This window comes from Schistocerca cancellata, chromosome 9 (assembly GCF_023864275.1).
Source record: "Schistocerca cancellata isolate TAMUIC-IGC-003103 chromosome 9, iqSchCanc2.1, whole genome shotgun sequence".
NCBI lineage: Eukaryota > Metazoa > Arthropoda > Insecta > Orthoptera > Acrididae > Schistocerca > Schistocerca cancellata.
In genome coordinates, this window is record NC_064634.1 from 966,178 (window position 1) to 981,929 (window position 15,752).

Genomic DNA, 15,752 nt, shown 5'->3' on the forward strand with positions numbered 1-15,752 from the left:
ATAAAATGTAGACTGGCAAAGGCAAGGAAAGCGTTTCTGAAGAAAAGAAATTTGTTAACATCGAGAATAGATTTAAATGTCAGGAAGTCGTTTCTGAAAGTGTTTGTATGGAGTGTAGCCATGTATGGAAGTCAAACATGGACGATAAATGGTTTAGACAAGAAGAGAATAGAAGCTTTCGAAATGTGGTGCTACAGAAGAATGCTGAAGATTAGATGGGTAGATCATATAACTAATGAGGAGGTATTGAATAGGATTGGGGAGAAGAGGAGCTTGTGGCACAACTTGACTAGAAGAAGGGATCGGTTGGCAGGACATGTTCTGATGTTCTGAGGCATCAAGGGATCACCAATTTAGTATTGGAGGGCAGCGTGGAGGGTAAAAATCGTAGAGGGAGGGCAAGAGATGAATACACTAAACAGAGTCAGAAGGATGTAGGTTGCAATAGGTACTGGGAGATGTAAAAGCTTGCACAGGATAGAGTAGCATGGAGAGCTGCATCAAACCAGTCTCAGGACTGAAGACCACATCAACAACATATTCATAAACAATGATGGAGTTTTTATGGATGACAACGCACCATGTATCTGGGCCATAGTTGTTCACGATTGATTTGAAACACATTGTGGACCATTTGGGCGGATGATTTGACCACCCAGATGGTCCAACATGAATCCCATCGAACACTTAGGAGGCCCAATCGAGAGGTCAGTGCACGCACAAATTCCTGCACTGGGAACACTTTCGGAATTGTGGACGGCTATCGAGGCAGCGTGGCTCAGTAGTTCAGCAGTGGATCTCCAGAGACTTGCTGAGTCCACGCCACGTCGAGCTGCATGTACTACACCAGGCAAAACCAAGTCCGACATTATATTAGGAGGTATCCCATGACTTTTGTAACCTCAGTGTAATGTCCATTAATGTGTCTCCAGACAAGTATGATCAGATAGTGTTTGTGGTACATTGTGGAGCATGGCTGCCAGGCACTTGAGGGCTGTTTGGAGAGTACAGGTGCAGAAGTGGCTGCCACATGCTGGTCTTGTCGTTACAGGGTGTGGCTCTGTTGGTCTCGGCTACTCTGGCGTGCTGCTTTGTGCTGCCATCGAATGGCGCCAACATCCTGGCCTTATTTCCCATGGGTGGCAAAAGCCACTGGATCGTGTTCCGGGAGATGCTGGTGGAGCTGGGCAGGAGGGGCCACCACCTCACCGTGGTGACCCCCTTCAAGGAGGAACACAAGAACTGGGAGCTTCTCAAAATGGCCGACCCTGTTTTTGATTTTGGAGGTACGTGAATTTCCTTCCTCTTCTGATCCGTAATCTAGAGAGTAATTGGCAACAGCTCACCATTAAACCCGTTTTCTGTCTGCTGATGTGTTATACCTGAGACCCACCACTCCCATACTTTTCCTTCGTAATACTATCTAGAGCTCATAAATAACACAGACCTGCAAAGTAGCCAGAAGACTTTTGTACAGCCGAGTAATGACGATTAGCCTAGGCGATTAGTGGAAGGCAGGGCGTCACCTTGGGCAGTAACCGCTGTAAACCGAAATGTATGCCACATAATTTCGTACAAGAGAGCCGGTTAGTGAAGTGTGGTAATGGAGATTCCACGCGAGTCAAGAGTGTAATCGACAAGAGATCCGAATCCATATCACTGTACTGCATAGCTCAGCGGTTCCCAACATGGGTATGATTGCCCCCAGAGGGGTAAAATGATATTTTCTGAGGGGTAAAAACAAACGTTTCGATAGTGTTTCGGGCAGAAAACTAAATTTTTTCGCTATGAGTATTATCGTTATTTTATGACTGTAATACTGATTATACACTGAAGCCCCAAAGAAATTGGTATAGGTATGCGAAATCAAATACAGAGATATGTAAACAGGCAGAATACGGCGCTGCGGTCGGCAACGCCTATATAAGGCATTAAGTGTCTGGCGCAGTTGTTAGAACGGTTACTGCTGCTACAGTGGCAGGTTATCAAGATTTAAGTGAGTCTGAACGTGGTGTTATAGCCAGTGCGCGACAGACCACCACTGACACACCCGCGGATGGCGAGTACCTGTACCATGTTACACTAGCACTCGACTGTATCATGTGGATGTTCCACTTTTTTTGCCGGGCAGTGTTTTGCCGGAACCGGTTAAGACGCCTTAATTCTGTTTACACTCAGATCTAACTGTCAAAAAGTCCTGTTTAAATGACGCACTATTTCTTTTCATACACTGAAGAGCCAAAGAAACTGGTACACCTGCCTAATACCGTGTGGGGACCCCGCGAGCACGCAGAAGTGCCGCAACACGACGTGGCGTGGACTCGACTTGTGTCTGAAGTAGTGCTGGAGGGAACTCACACCATGAATCCTGCAGGGCTGAACATAAATACGTAAGATCTCGTCTGAACAGCACGTTGCAAGGTGTCACAGATACGCTCAATAACGTTCATGTCTGGAAAGGCTGGTGGTCAGCGTAAGTGTTTAAACTCAGCTGAGTGTTCCTGGAGCCACTGTGTAGCAATTCTGGACGTGTCCTGCTGGAATTGCCCAAGTCCGTCGGAATGGACAATGGACATGAATGGGTGCACGTGATCAGACAAGATGGTTACGCCATTACAGAGCCTAAACCAGCTTGAAGAGTGCCCTGCTGACATGCAGGGTCCATGGATTCATGAGGTTGTCTCCATACCCATACACGTCCGTCCGCTCGACACAATTTGAAACGAGACTCGTCCGACCAGGTAACAAGCTTCCAGCCACGAATAGTCCAATGTCAGTGTTGACGGACTCAGGCCATCGAGGGTACACATTCTCCTTTTTCAAATGTCTGTTGTGTCAGTTTTGGGATTAACTGAAGATACTTCAGATCTGATCGAATAGCACGGGTCTGCGTGACGTCACTCAACAATTGCGTCACCACATAAATTGTCGCCTGCATAACAGTTTATGGGTCCACTTGAAGTTGCTCGATTTTCACTATTCAAAAGGCAATTTCAGTCATAATATCACTATTAAACACTTCTGTAAAGCTTTCGTGACTAATTCTTGGCTCGTTTTGCTATTGTAATGTTCACACGTGTCTTTCTTTGGTGTTCACTTTTCACAGTTTTTCGTGCGGATTTACGCGTTTGCACATTATAACACAGTTTATCGACACTATTATTCTTATCTAATATGGCGAGAAAAAACAGTTTAGTCACAATCGTAAGATGCTATTACTTCGTATTGTTCAAAAATGCACTGTTCCTTGTCGCGATTTTAGAGTTTATACCCTTTCTCGATCCGAAATTGAAAAATATTTTCTCGCGTTCAGCAAGGTAAAATTACCTATTGTTCTTTACGATTCGTCCGAAAATTGCACTTGTCCTTTCACGGTAAGCCAAGGTGTAACACCTCCGATTTATATTTTTTTATTTTTTCGTCCCGACCTGATCTGATCGAATAGCAGCTCAATAATTATTAATTAATGTGACCGTGTACCTAATGGGGCTGGCAATCGGAATTGACTGCTACGGAGTTGTTACTTTCCAGTGTGTCCTTCTCAAATGCTGTAATAATGAAATGTCTGGTAACAAGAGGAACACCAACACAGTTTCACTAATCAAGAACCTATATTCGTCTCAAAAACACAAAAAGAAGGAGACAGCCACTGCCTTCGTCATACATATCTAATTACGGCTAATCTCAGCACAGGCTTCTTCGTTATTGTCACACGATAATCCAATCACTGCAATCCAACCCTGCAATCCAACACTGCAATCCAAAATGATGCCGGCGCGGTAGACGCGAAACCAAAATATCGGCTCAGAAATATCACTTATCACTCTAGTAATTATACTTCTTCACTTCCCCGGTACTATTCTAGCACAAAGGGGTTAAACCGCGGCGATGGCCACTCCCTTTGTCGGTAAGGCCTTGCATTACAGCAACAGGCCTCCACACAGCTCGGCCCACAACATGGGACTGACTCAACTCACACTCGCTCTCGCAACACGACACAATCGATTGTTTGCGCTATCGACCTGTGCCGAGTGCAAACTTATAGTAAGGGCCTACGGACCCCTTAGAATAGCCACACCGTGGAATACACGAAACCAACGACACCAATCGTCTCCTCGCGACTCCCAACGGCTACATTTTTGGCGCGCTCGCACGCCCAGCGATAATGCTTTTACAATTTATTGAACTCTTTGACAATAGCTTTTTCCCTGACTAGGCCAGCGTGTCTACTTTCAAAATGTTAACATTCCATGCGTATTCTCTTTTTTAAATAACAAACAGAATTTATAACTTGACAACATATTTACAAGAATAATATTCAGCAGAAGTAATAAAGCAAACTTCGCAAAACACGTAGAAATTGTATGATCATCCATAGAGTTGTGGTGTTAGAAGCCTACTTAATAGCGGGTATGCCCACCTTCGACATGGATAACAGCGGCGACGCGTCGTGTCATGGAAGCAATGAGAACTTCGTAGATCGCATCTGCACACACAAGCCATCTAATCACCGTAAATTCCGGGGGGTGACGGGGGAGGGGGGGCAGGGGGGACGTGTTGAGCTCTGACGCCACTTTCAGTCACATCCCAGATTTGTTCGATCGGGTTCAGATCTGGCGGCGAGTTGTGGGGGGAGGGGGGAGGGGGGGGGGAGGCAGCGTCTGAATTGCAGCTCACGGATTGTTCCTCGAACCACTCCATCACACTGCTGGATTTGTGACATGGCGCATTATCTTGCTGAAAAATGCCACTGCCATCGGGAAACACGATCGTCCTGAAGGAATGTAAGTGGTCTGCAGCCAGTCTACGATAGTCCTCGGCTGCCTTGCATGAGCTCCACTGGACCCGTGGACGCCCACGTGGATGCTAACCAGAGTATAACGGAGGCGCCGCCAGCTTGTCTCTGTCCCGCAGTACAAATGTCAAGCAGGCGTCTCCCTGGAGGAAGGCCGATTCGCGCCCATCCGTCGGCACAATGAGGAAGGTGTCACGATTCATCAGACCGTGCAACGCTCTGCGACTGAGCCAACGTCCAGTACCGGTGATCACCTGTCCATTTCAGTCGTAGTTGCCGATATCGTGGTGTTGACATTGGTTCATGCACGGGTCGCCAGCTGCGGAAACCCATCGTTAGGAGTGTTCGGCGCGCTGTGTGTTCAGACTCACTTGTACTCTGACCAGCATTACTGTCTGATGTTAGCTCCGCCACAGTTCGCCGCCTGTCCTGATTCACCAGTCTGCCCAGCCTACGACGTCAGACATCTGTAAAGAGTGGTGGCCGTCCAATACCGCGACGTCTAGGCACGGTTTCACCGTGATTCCGCCACCTGTTGAAGGCGCTCACCACGGCACTCCTCGGACACCCGACAAGTCGTGCAGTTTCCGAAACTCCCGTGCCGAGCCTTCGGGCCTATCGCTCGCCTTCCCGTTTCCACACACGGACAGCACGCCCACCGATACTAGATGCACCGCGCGTGTGTGTAACTAGAAGTTATTCCTCGCCAGGAGACGCTGCTATCGCCTGGACTGTTCTATGTTGGTAGTTGGTCGGTGGTCGTGATGTTCTGGCCGATAGTGTCCTTACTCCTTAGGGAAATGCCGCTACAAAAGGAACTATGCAACCAAGGCACACGACCGCAACCGGCCTACTGTTGGTGGGCAAGAGACAGCATGTTTTCTCGGAAGTGCCCCAAGGAAGTGTTTTGGATTCCTTGCTGCTCATATTGTGTGTGTTTGTCCTTAGGATAATTTATCTTAAGTAGTGTGTAAGCATAGGGACTGATGACCTTAGCAGTTAAGTCCCATAAGATTTCACACACATTTGAACATTTGAAGAAATTCGTATCTTCGTATGAGATCTTATGTCCGTTCGTTCGTCTATCACTGACTTTTCCAGTTTCCTTAATATTGTGAGACGCTAACACATCAGCTGTTCATGCGAAGCCAAGGAGCAGCGTCCGAGTTTCTTTCCAGATACCGTCCAGCACTCGGTCCTTAGAAACGTTACTATCGACGGGACACTGCACTCTTAATTTCCTTCAGACTTTGCATGAACTGCGTTATTATGATGGGTCGATACAATTAGAATACTAATATGCTAATTTCTCTCTCTTTTCTGCAGGATTCACTTTTTTCTCCTTCGGCAGGCTTCCGCCTGCTCTGCTAATCATGTTTATGCTTTACGGCTCTCCCGACGAGTGTCGGAAGTATATGGAAGACGAAGCCTTGCGGACCTTGATCGACTCCCGGGACCGGAAGTTCGACCTCGTCATACTGGAGACGTTCTTCAACGAGTGTCTGCTCGCCTTCGCGCACAAGTTTGGGGCTCCAGTCGTGCAGGCGGTCGCTTTAGGCGGTGGAGCCAGCTGGATGAACGACATGGTTGGGAACCCCTACCCGCTGGCCTACGTCCCTGAGACCTGCCTGCCGTACACCAGCAACATGAACCTCTTCCAGCGTGCCAACAACGTCTTCACCGCATCGCTTTTCAGACTTTACCGCCAGTTCTTTTATCTCCCAGCTATGGACAGAGTGGTCAGGGAGTACTTCAAAGACATCACGGTGCCTCCTGTAGCGGAACTGGAGCGGAACACTTCCCTCTTGCTGCTCAATTCGCACTTCAGCTTCCAATACGCGAGGCCGTTCGTACCAAACGCCGTGGAGGTAGCCGGTATGCACATCACGCCCCCTAAGAAACTTCCACAAGTAAGTTGTGTACATTTTTCTCATATCTGTAAACATTAGCAGGTATTAATACTTACTCCTTACGGGAAATGCCACTACAAACGGAACTATGCGAGCCGGCCGCGGTGGTCTCGCGGTTCTAGGCGCTCAGTCCGGAATCGCGTGACTACTACGGTCGCAGGTTCGAATCCTGCCTCGGGCATGGATGTGTGTGATGTCCATAGGTTAGTTAGGTATAAGTAGTTCTAAGTTCTAGGGGACTGATGACCATAGATGTTAAGTCCCATAGTGCTCAGAGCCATTTGAACCATTTTTTTGAACTATGCGACCAAGGCACACGACCGCAACCGGCCTATTGTTGCTAGGCAAGACAAAGTGTGTTTTCTCGGATGTGCCTCAAGGAAGTGTTTTGGATTCCTTGGTGCTCATATTGTACGTTAATGACCTAGCCAAAAATACTAGCGGTATTATTTATTTTATTTACTAACGGTATTATTTATTTTATTTACACGTCTAGTTCCGTAGGACCAAATTGAGGAGCAAAACTCCAGGGTCATGGAACGTCTCAGTACATGAAATTACAACATAAAAGTAACAACAGGTAAAATAAAAAGCTTATGAACCCAAAAAAAGTCAACCCCTAAGTTTAAGTGAACGTGATCAACAATATAACACAGGAATCAGCGTAATTTTTGAAGCATCAACTCTACAAAATAGAATGAGTGACCCACGAGGACACTCTTCAGTTTCGATTATAAAGCGCGTGAATTATTGCTAAGATTTTTGAATTCTTGTGGTAGCTTATTGAAGATGGGTGCTGCAGTGTACTGCACACCTTTCTGCACAAAAGTTAGGAGTGCGATCCAAAATGGCAGATTGGATTTCTGTCTAGAATTAACTGCGTGAAAGCTGCTAATTCTTGGGAATAAGCGGATATCGTTAACAAGAAATGACAGTAAAGAATACATATACAGGGTGTCCCATTTATCTTGACCACCCTAAATAACTGCTTGTCCAGATGCAAATTACAAAATGTTTCAAGCAAATGTTCTTTAGCCGTCAGGGGGACATCAATCGGCATGATTGCCTTCGTTGTAGCTCTGTTTTTACAAAGATATGACAGCGGTATGACTTTTTTAAACGGCACCCTATATTTTTTTCGGTAATTCATATCCTCTCCTAAAGACCTATTCAAAAATGTATCATAGTGTACCACTCACTGAAACACAAAGTTATTAATTACATAACAAACATTGACTTTGAGCCCGGAATCAAAAACTCGTTCACTTGCTGGAGTTGTCAGAAAACAAATGAAAACCAAGTAAAATCATAACACAAAATTTACTTTGACTCTCCTGTACCATTGCCCAGGTGTAGAATATTCAAAGGTGCTCAAAGTGGTAACCCTGGACACCGATACACTGGTGCACTTGTTGAATGAAAGAATTATTCATACTGCTTCCAGTGTTGGCTGCTGAAGAGCGATACGTTCCTACTGTCCTCTGGAGTTGCTGGAATATCGCGATAGACAACGTCTTTAATGCATCCACAAAGAAAAAAGTCCAGAGGATTTAAATCAGGAGACCTAGCAGGCCAAGTAACTGTTCCTCCTCGACTAACCCATCTGGCAGGATACCTTCGGTTCAGAACACAACGTGCACGCAAGGCATTATGTGCTGGACATCCATCGTGTTGATATCACATAAGTATTCTGGTTCTTAGCGGCACTTCATCGAGAACAGGAGGAAGAATTCGTCTGAGGAAGTTGGCATACGCTGTGCCGTTTAGACTAACATTGATGAAATAAGGGCCAATAATTGTAGTACCAAGCATCCCACACCAGACGTTAACTCACCATTGACGCTGATGTTCCACCTGTCTAAGCCATCGTGGGTTGTCGCTGGACCGATAATGCATGTTCCTTGTATTTACGTGTCCATTGAGAAGGAACATTCATCGGTAAATAGAACATTCGAGAAGTAGTTCGGGTTGGCGAGGATTTGCTGCTGTGCCCACTGACAGAACTGTACACGATTCTGGAAATCATTCCGATGCAGTTCTTGATGTAGGTGTACATGGTAGGATGCGACCAGTGGCGTGTAAGAATACGATGTACACTGGCTTTAGGAATGCCAATCTCGTGTTCAAGCTGTCGTGTGCTCACATGTGGATTCATAGCAACGGAAGCGAGAACAGGAACTTCGGCAGCTTCGTTCGTGCGAGTGCTACGACTATTGCGTTGTCGTGGGTTGAAAATTCCCGTTTCCTGAAGCGTCGCAACAAGACGAGAAAACATTCGTCGGGAAGGTGGGTTCTTGTCAGGATATCGCTCTCTGTACAGCTCCGATGCCTACCTTCAACAACAACAATAAAGAAACGTTATGTCAATGCAGTTTGTAGGAAAGACAGCCTTTACTGTATCCCTACTCTACACAGCAGTCTTTAAAAGAACTAAACCACTGTACTAAATGTACCCGTACGTAAGAAAACAGTACAGCAATTACTGTTCTGCTAACTTCAATTCCCCATAGATGAGTAGCATTTGTACCTTCTCTTCGTTGGCTTAAATTCTACTCACACAACTCTTCAACTGACGATGGTTGACGGAATGACGGGTGTGCATTCTACTAATGTTTACATTTCTCCTCTCTCAACGTCAGCACATGGATGTGTTCCATTACCCCGAGTACCTGCACTAAACACTGGGAGCGCCAACGTCATTGTTGTGTTATGTAATTAATAACGTTGTGCTTTAGTGAATGGTACACTGTATACATTTCTGAATAAGTCTTTAGAAGAGGAAATGAATTACCGAATAAAATATACAGGGTGCCATTTAAAAAAAGTCATACCGCTGTTCATATCTTTTTAAAAAAGAAAGCTACAACGAAGGCAATCATGCAGATTGGTGTCCCCCTGACGGCTCAAGAACATTTGTTTGAAACATTTTGTAATCTGCATCTGGACAAACAGTTACTTAGGGTGATCAGGATAAATGGCGCACCCTGTGTACTGAGGGGCCAATGTCAGAATACCCAGACTAGTGAACAGGGTGTAACTTCTACGCTCGTCGTACGTTAACTCTTTAAAGCCTGTACTATGGTAGGTTGACGGGCTTCACCTTATAAGAAAGGATTTTAGTAAATATGATGACCGCGTGTACCTGAATGGAGGCAAAATCAGACTGACACCCACTCAGTAACAACAATGATACGTCAAGCAAGTCTAATGTGCAACTACACGTTAGGATGGACAAGAAACATACACAGCAGATGCTACCAATTGTTAATAATACGGTCGCCAGCCTAATTAGGCATTAACTGAGTTTCTTCCCTGTACAAGAGGAAGTACGTTCAAGCATAACAACACGTAGTAATACTGCATTATATGGTAAATTTTAGAACCAGAAAAATCTACTGAACTAAGAATCTCACTTTCTGTACTAATATGGACACACCATAAATACACATCAATACACTATAACGTTTACTACAACCTGCGCTTTGTCTATTGATCCGACTGAAATCGGGCATGGGTTACCCTAGAAATAGCACTTTCGAAACACACATACAATGTCAATTTTAAGAAAGGTAAAACACTGATAAATTTAGGTTTTATATTGACTTTAACTTTGCTGGTCAAAGCAGTTCAGTACACTTCAGGATTAAAATGAATAGAAAAGAAAGAAAGGAGAAGGGGGGGGGGGGGGGAGCCTGAAACTGTTATGATCACTGTAGTGAAAGTTTGATCATTGAGAGCCTTAAGCATTCTAGATTTCCAATATATGATTTACCGCTCTTTTTGTCTTATTTCCTGCTCATTTAACTACCGTTATTTTCGTCTCAATTTAAATAAACTTCATTACTAAACCAATTTCAATATTATCTTCCAACTTGGTCAGACCTATATTATTCGTCCAGTATTTCATTAACAACAAAGTTCTTTAAACATCATTCTAACATAGATAAGTCTGCAGGTAATTATTATTAACATAAACTTTAAATCTTCATCTTGGGATACTCGGATTGCACAACATGTGGAAAGGACCCTGTCTAGGTTAGTTGTGAGGATAATTAATTGATAGGACTGTTCTGGTAAAATTTAAGTCGTTATTGAACAGTATGTAGCAAAGGTGACACTGGTCCACACGAATACAGTACTGAAAGTTTCAACCTGTTCGTATCGATGAGGCAGTCGGCAGGTGGCGAGATGGCGAGGCACAAAGCACACATGCAATTACAGCAATGGCTCATGAAATATTGGCACTTCACTTCTTCATAGCGTCGCAATACTTTTCCATTTAGTGCCTATGGAATATTGCCATGCTGTATAGGCGTCTGAAACAGCGCATCCGAGGCTCAACGAAACCACTTTTTCCAGGAGAGCCTCCTCGATCCAGCACGTGTTTCTCAGATCGATGCCCAACTCCGACTACTACTGCTGAGCCCGTTATGCCGTACCGCGCCCGTGTGCATTTTCCCGCGCTCGCCTACCTCCACCTTTTCCTGCTCCCCTACAGACAGGGTATTCACCAAAGGTTTTACATTCCACATATTCTAATACATTACCTACGTATGGACCAGGCATACAATTACATCTTTCACATCTTTCAATATTTCCAACATTAGTTCCACTTCCCTTTGATTACAACATTAGTTGAAATTTGACATAAATATTAAAATTTACATCGAAAATTGTTTATAGCTTCTTCAACATAATGGCATGAAACAAAAAAGAAAAAAAAGGAAATGAAATCAGAACATCTATTATGCTAATTTATTGAAATTCAGGGGAAAGATTTACTACATATACAGTAGGATAACGTTAGTGTTGTTACAAGGGGTCGGCAAGAGGTTCGTAACATTACACCACTTATTGCCCGAACTGCCCGTTTCTGAGCCAGAAATATCCTTTGAGAATGCGAAGAGTTACCCCAAAATATAATACCATACGACATAAGCGAATGAAAATAAGCAAAGTGGACTAATTTTCGTTCAAACACAGTTCGAATAGTAAAAGTGGCAGCATTAAGTCTTTGAACAAGATCCTGAACGTGGGCTTTCCTCGACAGTTCACTATTTATCTGAACAGCTAGAATTTTGAACTGTTCCGTTTCACTAATCATATGCTCATTCTGTGAAATTAAAATGTCGTGTTTCGCTGAAACGTGTGTTAGAAACTGTAAAACCTGAGTCTTGCTGTGATTTGGCGTTAGTTTATTTTCTACAAGCCATTAAATTAAGCCATGAACTGCACTGACTTCGCATATAATGCTGTTATCTTTGATGAGGTACTACCTGAAAGAATTCCTCTGATTTACATTAAAATGTGGATGAAATATCGAAATGGTACACGGAATGAGAGTTTCCTTTAAATGTTCGGAAATGTATATTTGTGCTCTTTGCGAACCAGGATAAAAGTAGTATCCTATGATAGCAGTATCGATGAGTCGTAATCACCAACGTCAACTCATACAAATACCTGTGTGTAACTACTTGTTGGAATACGAAATGAAATGATCGCATAGCCTCCGTCGTAGGTTAAACAGACGGGAAGCTTCGGCTCATTGGCAGGAAGCTCCAGAAATATAACCAGTCTATGAACGAAATGTTCTCAAAAAACACGCTTACGAGCCACTCTAGAATATTTCTCAAGTGTCTGGTACCACTACTAAATAGCACTCATGGGTAATACTGGGCGTGCACGCAGAACGAAATCACAAACGACCGCAGGTTTTCATTAGAAAATGAGACAGTAAACCCAAATCTAAGTTGTGCGAAAATAAAATTATTGTAGAAAACAGGCCAAAGAAATGTGTTTGTAAATGTAAACTAAACGATAAAATACAATCTCAAGTTTACTAATGCTAATGTAATGGAAACCAAATATTTCAGAAGCTTACTTTTACACTGAAAAGCCAAAGGAACTGGTACACCTGCCTACTATCATGTAGGGCCCCTGCAAGCACGCAGAAGTGCCGCAACACGACGTGGCACGGACTCGACTGAGTGCTGGAGGGAACTGACACCATGAATCCTGCAGGGCTGAACATAAATCCGTGGGAGTACGAGGGGTGGAGATCTCTTCTGAACAGCGCGTTGCAGGGCATCCCAGATATGATCAATAATGTTATGTCTGGGGAGTTTGGTGGCCAGCACTCAGAAGAGTGTTACTGGAGCCACTCTGTAGCAATTCTGGACGTATGGGGTGTCGCATTGTCCTGCTGGAGTTGCGCAAGTCCGTCCCGTTGGAATGCGCAATGGACATGAATTGATGCAGGTGATCTGACAGGATGCGGATGTGGTGTCACTGTCAGACACCACACTTGCTAGGTGGTAGCCTTTTAATCGGCCGCGGTCCGTTAGTATACGTCGGACCAGCGTGTCGCCACTGTCAGTGATTGCAGACCGAGCGCCGCCACACGGCAGGTCTAGAGAGACTTCCTAGCACTCGCACCAGTTGTACAACCGACTTTGCTAGCGATGGTTCACTGACAAAATACGCTCTCATTTGCCGAGACGATAGTTAGCATAGCCTTCAGCTACGTCATTTGCTACGACCTAGCAATGCGCCATTACGTTACTATTGATGCTGTAAAACATGTACCGTCAAGAGCGATGTTCACCATTTATGGATTAAAGTTAAGTATTCCACAGCTACGTCCTTTTTTGCTAGTCTAATTTCCTTGACCTGTTCCAGACCTCACGCCAGCCTGCGTGAGCTAAAACGGGTGCCTTTCGGCTTCCTCTCAAAAACGGTTGGCTCTCTTGCCAATCCACAACAGCGGACGTACGTGTCACATGCCAGAGTAGTATCTAGACATATCAGGGGTCCCATATCACTCCAGCTGCACACGTCCCACACCATTACAGAGCCTCCACCAGCTTGAATAGTCCCCTGCTGACATGGATTCATGAGGTTGTCTCCATACCTGTACACGTCCATCCGCTCGATATAATTTGAAACGAGGCTCGTTCGACCAGGCAACATATTTCCAGTCATTAACAGTCCTCGCCAGGCGAGGCGTAAAACTTTGTGTCGTGCAGCCATCAAGGGTACACGAGTGGGTCTTCGGCTCCGAAAGCGCATATCGATGATGTTTCGTTGAACAGTTTGCACGCTGACACTTTTTGATGGCCGGGTACTGAAATCTACAGCAGTTTGCAAAAGGGTTGCACTACCGCCACGTTGAACGATTCTCTTCAGTCGTCGTTGGTCCCGTTCTGGAGGATCTCTTTCCGGCTGCAGCGATGTCAGAGATTTGATGTTTACCGGATTCCTGATATTCACGGCACGCTCGTGAAATCCTCGTAAGGGAAAATGTCCTCGGAGATGCTGTGCCCCATGGCTCGTGCGCCAACTATAACATCACGTTCAAACTTACGTAAATCTTGATAAGCTGCCACTGTAGCAGCAGCAATCGATCTAAAAACTGCGCCAGACACTTGTTGTCTTATATAGGCGTAGTCGATCGCAGCGTAGTGTTCTATCTTTCTACATGTCTCTGAATTTGAAAACGAATGCCTATACTCGTTTCTGTGGCGCTTCAGTGTTGAAAAATATCGTCGAGTTACTCTTAAAAGTTTGTTCCACGGAACAAAAATTTGTGATTTGTATTTCAGTTTTTCCTTCCCTATGGATGGTGGGAGCACCTCCTCTTCCTTTAACTGGATATCACTGAGCATGTAGCTTTTTCCTTACGAAGGACACGATTCTTTTCGTGAAGAAAGCATCAATAGAAAAATACTTTCCGTCATATTCAAGATAGAGCTGTCGTATGTATCTGTGGGGATCCATTATATTTCATGAACGGTTCGAGATATGGAAATAAATTCAAATAAGGCATTAAATCTGCTAGCCTCTTCTTTAGCTGAAATAACAAGGTAATTATTTACAGGAGTGGTAAACAACATTAAGTGCTTTTTATTAATAAAGGATCACGGGATGCCGAGGGTACATGACTCACATTGAAATGGAAAAATACAGTATTTAATTCTCGACAGCAAAATTTTGTTGAAGAGACTTGGTTGTGCGAAACAGATACAGGGGATGGAGAAAAATATGTAAACATCAAAAATAGGAATTCTTTCTGATAAACATTCGCAATTGCAGGTAGCGGTGATGGAAGTGGGGAGGCTTTGGCGCCCAGGAGACATGCGACAGATCACCGTCGTGTTTGCAAAACCAGTCCTGTAAGATGCGAGATGTGTCAGTTGGGGCCCTGTTGTCTTGGTTCACAGTATACCCGTTGGGGAACGAGCCTCGTACCATGAGGTGGACCTGATCAGCCAGTATGGTCTCATAAGCATCGGCAGGAATGCGACCGTGGAGAGGTAACTGTGGGACTCGTGGAGTACCATCGTATGGTTGCCCAAATCATCAGCGAACCCAGTCATTCTTCACTCTTGTGTCGTAAACTTGGCCAGAAGTTGGAAGCCGTGAGACACGCGAATCGCCCGACCAAATGACGCGCTCCCACCGTTCCACAGCCGAGGTTTTGTGTCTTCGGGGCCATTTCTTCCTGTTACGGGCATTTGCGTCCCCTGGTTATGGAGCACCTTCGTGTTGTTTAACTGCTGACAGGGTTCGGGACTGAGACACCCACTTCTACAGTGACTTTCGCAGCGGTCATCCTCTTACTTTTCGTCGCAATTCTCTTCAGTGACCGTGTGTCACGATCGCTCAACACGCACATTCGCCTGCGTTGTGACTTAGCGGATGACGTTTCTCCGTTTTCGCCGTGTGCGGTATAAATCTTCGATACGGTGTCTCTTGAAACACCACACTCTTCGGCTCCCTCGGTTACGGAATCACCCACCAGACGAGCAGCAACAATGTGCCCACGTCGGAATTCACTTCGCTCCGACATAACGCGCGCACAACTACACATTTGGGACCACGGCTGACGCTTAAGACGTACTGACCACATCTTGCAGGTGCCGTTCACAACGGTGGAGCCTGCAGGCTTGGCTTTCATGTTCGAGCACTCACTTCCCGCAGCATTTCTAGACTTCTGTCCAACCGCAGCCGTGTACCGCAAGTCTAGAGGAACTCTCTTCATCATGGGA

General features: G+C 45.1%; 1 protein-coding gene across 5 annotated transcripts in view; it reads left to right on the forward strand.

The window, feature by feature from the left end:
- The window catches only part of LOC126100421 (UDP-glucosyltransferase 2-like), a 206,339-nt gene that overhangs the window by 19,713 nt on the left and 170,874 nt on the right, over nt 1–15,752 (forward strand). For 4 of the 5 annotated variants that reach the window (XM_049911026.1, XM_049911025.1, XM_049911024.1 and 1 more), the window contains exons 2-3: nt 1,052–1,286; nt 6,122–6,705. In XM_049911026.1, coding sequence (XP_049766983.1) covers nt 1,052–1,286; nt 6,122–6,705 — 819 coding nt within the window. The remainder of the gene's footprint in view (nt 1–1,051; nt 1,287–6,121; nt 6,706–15,752) is intronic. The other variant, XM_049911027.1, reaches the window with a different exon arrangement.